General features: G+C 35.0%; 1 protein-coding gene across 2 annotated transcripts; it reads right to left on the reverse strand.

Annotated features, from left to right (window-relative positions):
- Positions 1-2,220: 2,220 nt before the first annotated feature.
- LOC132116656 (C-C chemokine receptor type 8-like) lies at positions 2,221-8,647 on the reverse strand. 2 transcript variants are annotated; one of them, XM_059525519.1, is made up of 4 exons: positions 8,461-8,647; positions 4,516-4,538; positions 4,203-4,275; positions 2,221-3,303 (listed from the first exon to the last, which is right to left on the reverse strand). In XM_059525519.1, the coding sequence occupies exon 4, from the start codon at positions 3,242-3,244 to the stop codon at positions 2,408-2,410; it is 837 nt and encodes a 278-aa protein (XP_059381502.1). In that variant the 5' UTR covers positions 3,245-3,303; positions 4,203-4,275; positions 4,516-4,538; positions 8,461-8,647; the 3' UTR covers positions 2,221-2,407. The 2 variants fall into 2 exon arrangements, with proteins under 2 accessions (XP_059381502.1, XP_059381501.1); XM_059525518.1 differs by lacking the exon at positions 4,516-4,538.
- Positions 8,648-10,069: the final 1,422 nt, after the last annotated feature.

Consider the following 10,069-nt stretch of genomic DNA (forward strand, 5'->3'; position numbering starts at 1 on the left):
CACACAATATGTTGTGACGGTTAGACGAACCGGGTAACGCTCGCTAATCTTCCACCCTCCTCATCCCATTGTGCCGCTTCTTGACATGGGTTTAACGACTTCTAAAAATTATATAGTACACTATTATATTAATGGTAAGGTACAATCAGAATTGATTGGCAAGCAGCTGCAGTTCTGTTTAATGCGGTATTGATTGCCATTGGTTAATGTTTTCAATAAAAAGCAACCTATCTACAATGAACAGAGAGAGAGAGTTAGATACAAAATATGCTGGCGAAGCAACGTAAAAAAGGGCACCAAGCTTCTCCTCAAAGGAACTTGAAGTGTTGCTGGACCTTGCCACCAGGTCAGAGATCACACCCCTATAGATGGTCCACTATAACCTGCACGTTTATGGCCGCGTATCCCTTTCGCGATATGTACGCCTGATCAATCACTGATGGATTGACGATAGGGATGGGTGTGCCGTCCACCAGGATGTAATCCCCGGCATGGCAGAGAAGGGCGTTGGTGACAGTGTGGACGCACCTCCACACCGAGGTCTTGATTAGGCAGTAGCCCTCTCCCACGACCTCGATGAAGCTCTCTGTAGCAAAAAAAAAAAAAACCTAGCGCTGAAAGCAGCTGGACTTCAGGGCTTAAAGCAAAATTCCGCCGCGTTAGCCTGGCAAGCGCAGGTCTGAGAAGTTCCAGCAGCTCCATAATGAGCTGTCTTGGGAGGCAAATTTTTTTATATAGCCACATCAGGCAAAATGTCAAAAGGGCTTAAGTTTTCCGAATAAAAAAATTGACATGGACTAAACGGCCAGCGCCGTCTTTGATTCAATACAAGGACACATTGGAACGCTGCCATAGTTGGTCGCTTACTGGACACCACTATGCTTACCCATTTATAGAATCTTAGCCATTTAGAGCCAAATTGTTTGCCAGATTTTCATTATCAAAAGTGATTGCCAATTCACTTTAATTACATTACAAATTAGCCTAGGCTAATTACCATCATATTAGTTCTGATACCACATAAAGTTAACTTCATAAATAGGCCTGTATCCATTGTGAACATAATTTATTATGAGTCTTAAAATGTCCATAACATAAAATCATCGTTGAGCTACAATATTGTCAACATACCATAGTTTATTTTACATGCCAAACAATGTTTACATTCATGCAGAAATTTGTGAATATCAGTAACCATCTTTGTAGCATTATGTGCACAGACTAAATCAGTACAGATGAAAAGTTTACATTTTCCTAAATCTGACACAGATATGATAAGACATTAAGTTTTATATATCTCTGGCCGCCCTCATTATAAGGTATTACTTGGCCATTGATTAAGTTTTATTGGAAAACTACAAACTAGAATCAACCACTCATACATCTGTTAAACACACTCAAAATAAATATATGTAAATCAAGGGTTAAACCCCAAGTACAATCTAAACCTTTTAATTTCACTTTAAAATAAATGTAATTTTAAAAACAGATCACAAGAAAACATGACAATGTAGTTAATCAAACTTTTAAAGGAGTAATTATGACCGATATAAAGCAGGAACAGTAAATATAAAGCATTCACAAACAGTCTTTATACATTTTATCTTTTAGAATGTAGGAAATTATAAAATGAGTATGACAAGATATATGTTTAAAATTTTTGATATGAAAGAGTAAAATATTTACACAGGAATCACAATATGAATCACATTCTCGGTGCATTTCTTCTTTCTCGCATAGTAAAAGTTAATTTGCATTTGATTCAGTAACTTAATCTAGTAAGATATCACAACTGCTAAATGTATATTGAACATGAGAGTTTTCCTCCTCTTTCTTTCTCTCTCCTGCTCCTGACTGCTTCAGAGCTCTGAAAGCAACTGAATGATGAGGACTAATATCATCTGCATCAATGTGTGCCACATATGTCTTTATTGCAAGAGTATAGTAAGCATGAAACACATACAGGATCCAAGTATACTGATCCAGGTCACAGTGCAGCAGATGACTCTAAATCTGAGAGGTTTGTACTTCAGAAAAGTTACAGGATGAATCACTGCCAGGTAACGCTCAACACAGATCAGACACTGAAATAGAGAATGACCAGTGATGCCACCTTGCTAACCAAATTGACAGTACAAAGATCAAACAGTTCAGATGGATACCAATCTCACAAACTGAGAGATTAACATTAAATAACTATTGCTCCTGACATAGAACTCCTGACATAGAAGTGTATAGGAAGACCAAACAAGAGATTGATGCTGTACACTCTGATTTACAGAAATAAAAGTCATCAATAAGTAATATTTAGTAACTTAAGTTAAATATTGTAACTGCAGATATACAGTATAACAATACAATTTACTACAATTCATTGACTTCATCTAGTAATATAACAACTGCAAATTTAATGAGGCACAAAGGAGAGTTTTCCAGTGCGGTGCAGATAAAGAAGAGGCTGTACAAAACCAGCCAGAATAAAACAAGTCACGCCAGTGAGCCAGACTGTTGGAGAAGAATCAGCAGTCACTATGATAAATAATCCTATGATTACAAATGGGAAAAATAGTATAAACATGGTCACTGTGGTTATTAGAATAAGAAAAAGTGCTCTTCTTTTTATGGGGTTGTCCACCTCTCTTTTTCTCCCTCTCACTCCTGGTCCTGATTGCTTCAGAGCTCTGAGAACTGACACAAGACAAAACAACTGGATGGAGATGACCAGTGTAAGCTCCACTGTCAAGAACAACGCATGTGCATGATTGTTTTTTGAGGCTAAATTGTACATGCAGACCAAACAGGAGCCAAGATTAATTATCCAGACAGCAGTGCAGCAGATGACTCTGTATCTGAGAGGTTTGTACTTCAGAAAGGTTACAGGATGAACCACTCCCAGGTAACGCTCAACACACATCAGACACTGAAACAGAGGACGACCGGTGTATGTAAATCCTGCTAAAAACTGATCTAAAAATTCAAGACATGAAAACCACCTTGACAGTATAAAGAACAAACTATTCAGACAGATACCAATCTCACAAACAGACAGATTGAGGTTGAAGAACTCTAATGTAACTCCACTTCTTGATCCAATGATGAGCCATATAACATAGCAGTGTGTAGGAAAACTAAACAAATTGATGCTGTACACAAAGATTTCCAGATTGTCTATAAGCTCCCAGGACTGAATTTTGTAGTTTGTAGATGTTTCAGGTGTGGTGAGGTTCACTGTAGAGTTATTCATCTCCTCTGTGTTTGTCTTCTCAGCAGCTCACAAAGCATAATAGCTAATGTAACCTCAATCTACGGAAAAAAGAAAAGTAGGAATGATATTTGAATGGCTGCTAAATATAGTTCTGTATATTCAGTATAGTATATTTTTGAATCATATTTCCCTTGAATGGATTTTATTCAAATTTAACATAACAGCTTAAAAGGGTCAAACCTGCACTGTCTGTGACATTGTTGCATATTATTGTGGTTAAAAAAACTATTTAATTAATCAGGTTTATCACCTGAAGAGTGAACATCCAGTCCAAGTATAGACCATAAATCTATATGCAGTGTTTTGTAGACTGACTTCACAGCTGTCACATGAATATGTTTACATAACTTCAGCTGCTACATGTCACAAAAATTACACGTCAAAACAAACATGCAAATATTTAAAGCTAAAAATGTTGAAAATAATGTATAGCGTGTTAAACTTCATCTACATGATGTTAAATTGGGGTATTAGTATATACTGTAGCATCTCTTCTCTTCCTTAAAAGTCAAAAAGCCAATATGAGTTATTGCTTGTCTATTGCTTGTGGTAGAGAAATTAGACAAAATTGCTATTAACAGCTCTGTTAACTTAGCACTGCATTACTGAGAAAATGTGATAAACAGAGCACATAACTATGAAATCTACAAAATATGGTTCTGAACAGGTAGTACAGTATTACTTACTATACTGTATTTATTATAGCTATACATTTAAATCAGAATTATTATTGTATATCTTATTTCTGTTGAGTGAATTTCAATTCATTTGTTTCCTATTTTCAATTAAATAAAAGAAAGCTGTTTTATTTTACTCAACAAAGCATAAAAACTTGCCCGCAATCCCTTGAACAGTGTTAGATAAAAAATGTCAGTTGCATATTAATGGGGGTAGAAATTGAAATAAGTTTAAAGATAAGTGTTAAGAAGTTCATCACCTGAAGAGTGAATGTCCAGTCTCTCTGGAAGTATAGAAATCTCTGTGCTGTGTTTTGTAGACTGACTTCACAGCTGCAACAAGAATATATTTGCATGATTTCATCTGTGACACGTCACATGCATTAAGAATTAGATATGTAAATATTTAAGATACAAAAAAAATATATATTATATCAGCTGACCCTTATTGTCTGACACTGGCTTGGGTTGTTTTACATTACATTTTATTTAAAGGCTTTTTGCATGTATTTTCTATACTTAGTCAGATTCCAGGAAATAAAATTTGTAGGAGGAAAAAAAATCAATGATCACCTTTAGTCTTTAGAAAAATATCACTGAAACAAACAAGCACAGGTGGCACTAACCTGACACAACACCTGATATGCAAATTGTAAAACAGTGCATTTAAAAATGCTTACAGTAGTTACTAGAATGAGATAAAATGCTCTTTTCTTCATGTGGTTTTCCTCCTCTCTCTCTCTCTCTCTCTCGCTCTCTCTCCTGGTCCTGAGTGCTTCAGAGCTCTGAGAACAGCCACGAGACAAAATAACTGGATGAAGAAGAAGAGGAGGAACTGCATGGACAATAGCCATATATATACGATGTTGTGTGAGACCACAGTAAACAAGCAGCACAAGCAGGAGCCAATAATAATTATCCAGGCAGCAGTGCAGCAGATGACTCTGTATCTGAGAGGTTTGTACTTCAGAAAGTTTACAGGATGAACCACTGCCAGATAACGCACAACACAGATCAGACACTGAAACAGAGGACGACCGGTGATGGTAAGTCCCACAAAAAATAGTTTCAGTGTTGAGAGATGTAAAAACAAATATGATAATGCATATACAAATCAATTTAGACGGATGCCAATCTCACGAGCAGAGAGATTAAGGATGAAGAACTCCGTTGCAACTCCATTTGCTGTTCGTGTGATGATGAGCCATATAACATAGGACTGTGAAGGAAGACCAAACAGGAAACCTATGGGGGGCCATATAAGCCATAATTCATTCTGGCACTCTCACACACATACATTCTCCATTCACGTACATACATTTCTACTCTCACACACATACATTCCCCTTTCACATACATACATTTCTACTCTCACACACATACATTCCCCTTTCACATACATACATTTCTACTCTCACACACTCTCCTTTCACATACATACATTCTACTCTCACACACATACATTGTCCATTCACGTACATACATTTCTACTCTCACACACATACATTCCCCTTTCACATACATACATTTCTACTCTCACACACATACATTCTCCTTTCACATACATACATTTCTACTCTCACACACATACACTATTTCTACTCTCACACACATACACTCTCCTTACACATACATACATTTCTACTCTCTCTCACACACTTACATTCTCCTTTCACATACATATATTCTTGCTTTACACACATACATTCTCCTTACACATAGATTTTTTTTTTTGGCTTTCACACACATGCATTCTCCTTTTACATAATGAGCTGGACCGCAGACAGAAGGCAAAAGGGCCAACAAGTGCTAAGCATCTCTCGGGGAACTCCTTCAAGACTGTTGGAAGACCATTTCAGGTGACTACCTCTTGAAGCTCATCAAGAGAATGCCAAGAGTGTGCAAAGCAATAATCAAAGCAAAAGGTGGCTACTCTGAAGAACCTAGAATATGACATATTTTCAGTTGTTTCACACTTTTTTGTTATGTATATAATTCCATATGTAATTCCACATGTGTTAATTCATAGTTTTGATGCCTTCAGTGTGACTCTACAATTTTCATATTCATGAAAATAAAGAAAACTCTTTGAATGAGAAGGTGTGTCCAAACTTTTGGTCTGTACTGCATATATATATATATATATATGTATATATATATATATATATATATATATATATATTTCCACCTTTTTTGGTATCCATTACTTCCTGTTTAAGCAGGACGTCACTCTCAGACCAGGAAATACATGTGCAAGACCTGCTCAGCTCTTCCTCACAATTTTACAGTTATGCTATTCAAAGGCATCCTGTTTTCTTTTCAAGTACATATTTTAAGTTTTTATTTTTAACATATCATTATGTAACCTACGTGTTCTAAAAATCTGTGTACAAGTACTAAGACACTTATTTTGATCGTATTAACAGGGCTTAACGCTAAAGACATTTTCAATTGGTCCGGTTCGGCCAGTGGTTTATTAATTTTTTTACTTGCCCTGGCAAAATTTTCACAGGACTTGCCACAATCAATCAATCAATAAGACTTATTGTTTTCATTGTTGACTGTAACATTGTATTGTAATAAATAACCATTTTGCACAAATAAATAAACCATGCTTTTTCGGGTCTTTCAGGTAGGCCTAACTATTCCAGTTAAGGATGCACTGATCAGGATTTTATTTATTTTACAATCAAATGAGCCGATTCCCATTCTTGTTGCCAATTTATTTAGTTCTTCTTCTTTTGTTTTTTCTTTTTTACATTTATTAAATGTTTATTTTGCTCTGTTACTGGCCATACTAACCTTGAGCAAACAAACAAACAAAAAAATATATGCAACATGAAGCAAGTGCACAAAACAAAAACATTAATATTTTATTATTACTATTTATTATTATTAGTTTTATTTCCTTAATTATATGTGTGTCTGCACTATGTTTGGACTTTCTGTACTGGAAGCTCCTGACGAAATTTCTTCTGTGTGTAAACACTTGGCAATAAAGCTCTTTCTGATTCTAATGAAAATGCTAATTCAATCTCTGACAGCAGGTGGCGCTTATAGAACACTAGTCTAGCACTAAGGGCACGCAGAGCTGCAATTGAAAAAAAAAAATTAATAAGTAAATGAAAATCTAAAAATAAATAAACCGCAATGAGTCTTGAGTTATTTAAAAAAAGATATCGCTGTCCCTAACTTGCAACATCCCACTTAATTAACTTCTTAAATTAAATGGAAAAAAATAACCTTGTACGCTTATAATTCGTCTATCTGGCAACACGACTGAGGCTGAGCTCGCGTCCTCAATCACAACTCGCTCTCGCTCAAAGTACGAGGCCATGTAAAGTTTTCACAATAATAATATATATATATATTTTTTTTAAACCAAGATAGCTTGCTGAAATACTTCTGCGGCTGCCTCATCCATGCTGATCAAGACCTGTCACGGTGAGCCTGATCGCGCCTAACCTGCCTTCCGTTTCAACTAAACGCCTTCCCTTTCCACTATACTCTCTCTCTCTCGCACATGCATACATTCTTCTCTTACATACATCTATATATGTATGTGTGTATATGTATGTGAAAAGAAAGTGTATGTGTGTGAGAGTAGAAATATATGTATGTGTAAGGAGAATGTATGTGTGTGTAAGAGTAGAAATGTGTGCATGCGTAAGAAGAATGAAAGTGTGTGAAAGCAAGAATATATGTATCTGAAAGGAGAATGTAAGTGTGTGAAAGTAAGAATATATGTATGTGAAAGGAGAATGTAAGTGTGTGAGAGTGCCAGAATGAATTAAGTCTTGCACGGCCCCTCATAGAAAACCTATGCTGTACACACAAATGTTCAGACCGTCCAGTATCCCAATACAGACTGAGTTGTGGAATTTGTAGATGCTTCAGGTGTGGTGAAGTTCACCATAGGGTTACTCATTTCCTCTGTGTTTGACTTCTTAATTCAGCAGCTTACAAGCTAACCTGTAGGCTATACGCTCTTAAAGCTTCCACGGTAGAACAAAAATATACCATCACAATGTATTAAACAATAAACACATTGCAGCAATATTACAGTAATTGAGTAAAAGAATACAGTAAAGTCAAGACGGAAGCAAGATGGTGGAAATGATGTTTGTTTAAAACAAGAGAAAGTGAATTAAGATAAGAGACATGAATGCCATCTTGGTTTGGGATAGCTCAACTGTCTGAAATACTGGAAAACTATGGGTGATAGTAATTATTAATAAACATCTGATCACTAGATGACAATACTGACCAATCAGTATTGCAAAAAAAAATATCATTCAGTACATACACATGACTGATATTTTACAACATTTCCTGTTTAAACCGACTTTAGGATTTTATTCAATAGCATTTAATCAATGGCTTCTGTAAAAGAATAAAAAATAGCTAAATCCGTTAAACGTATTAATAGATAAAGAATTCAAATGATACCATTATCAGTTATTTATACTTACTGGGGATAAATAGAAAAACATCTAATCAGAAAGAAGAGTTTATCACCTGAAGAGTGAATGTCCAGTCTATCTGAACTTAAAAAGGCCTAATTCCCTGTGCTGTGTTTTGCAGACTGACTTCACAGCTGTCCCAAGAATATGATGTCATCTGCTACATCACATACTGTCAAATTAGACATGTAAATATTTAAGATACAAAAAAAACTTATCAACTGACCCCTTTTGTCTGACTCGGCTTGGTTGTTATACTGCACATTACATTCTATTTGAAAGCTTTTCCAATGTATTTTTTTTTTATCCTAAGTCACTTAAACTGCATTCAAGGTGTATATTTGCTAGTATGTGTTACCTGGAATTAAAATTTGTATGAATATATATATATATATATATATATATATATATATATATATATATATATATATAAACTGTGAAAATGAATGTTCAGTACTAAACCAGCACAGGTGTCACTCATTCAACACCTGGTATGCAAATTTTAAATAGTGTTAAATTATAAAACTGCTTTAAATATGATAAATATGAAAACAATACTTAAAACATTTATGTTATGATGTCAAGTTTTTGCAATAACCACTGTGGCAACCATTAATATGAAAAAGGAGACACTGAGTCATTGATGATGTGTTTTAGTGGATAAACAATCTTTAAACTGTATCAACCACTTATAATAGCCATATTTCAAGTTCAAGTTTCAATTTTAATGTATTTATAAAGCTTATTTAAAACAACCTTGGTTGACCAAAAAGCTGTTCAAAATTGTGTTTAAAAGACTTTTAAACTCGAACGCAGTGTTCACTGTTCTAATAGGTTATGGCAATTTGTTCCACAACTTGGGTCCAGCTACTGCAAAAACTCTATCACCCCTGCATCGCAGTCTATATCTGGGTACTCTTAGAAGATGAGAAGTCTGTGATCTAAGAGATAGGAAAGGGTTGTATTTAATAATCAACTCTCAAAGGTATTGAGGAGAGAGGCCACAGTGCAGCAGATGACTCTGTATCTGAAAGGTTTGTTCTTCAGAAAGGTTACAGGATGAACCACTGCCAGGTAACGCTCAACACACATCAGACACTGAAACAGAGGGTGACCAGCAATAGCAAGTCCTTGTAAAAACACAAATAATATTGATAGACATGAGAACATTTTAAAGCATAAAGAACAAATAATTTGAAAAGTTTCCCTTCTCACATACAGAGAGATTGAGGATGAAGAACTCTGATGCAACTCCAAATCCTGTGATAATGAGCCAGATCACACAGGAGTGTGTAAGAAAACCAAACAAGAAATTAAAGGTGAACACACATTTAAAGACAGACTATTAGCTCAATGGAAGGAGTTTGTGTACGAGTCGGAATGAGTCTGTAGGAACAGATCACAGATTAATAGATATTAACAACCTACTGTACAACATAAAATCTTAAGTTCAGTTGTTGCCTTAAATGTTTAAGTATAATAAAATTGTATGTAGAATTGGCTGTGTAACAAATCATATTGAACTGGCTTAAAATTTAAGTCGAATCCCAGATAAGTTAAAAAGTAAAGATGCGTATGTTAATTTGATGAATTAAAGTATTGAATTACATATTGCTATGATTTATATATATATATATATATATATATATATATATATATATATA

The sequence above is a fragment of the Carassius carassius genome, chromosome 36 (genome assembly GCF_963082965.1).
Source record: "Carassius carassius chromosome 36, fCarCar2.1, whole genome shotgun sequence".
NCBI lineage: Eukaryota > Metazoa > Chordata > Actinopteri > Cypriniformes > Cyprinidae > Carassius > Carassius carassius.

What these genes read in the sequence shown, in the direction of transcription:
- LOC132116656 (XM_059525518.1), bottom strand. Translation starts at nt 3,244, where the DNA reads ATGAATAACTCTACAGTGAACCTCACCACACCTGAAACATCTACAAAC.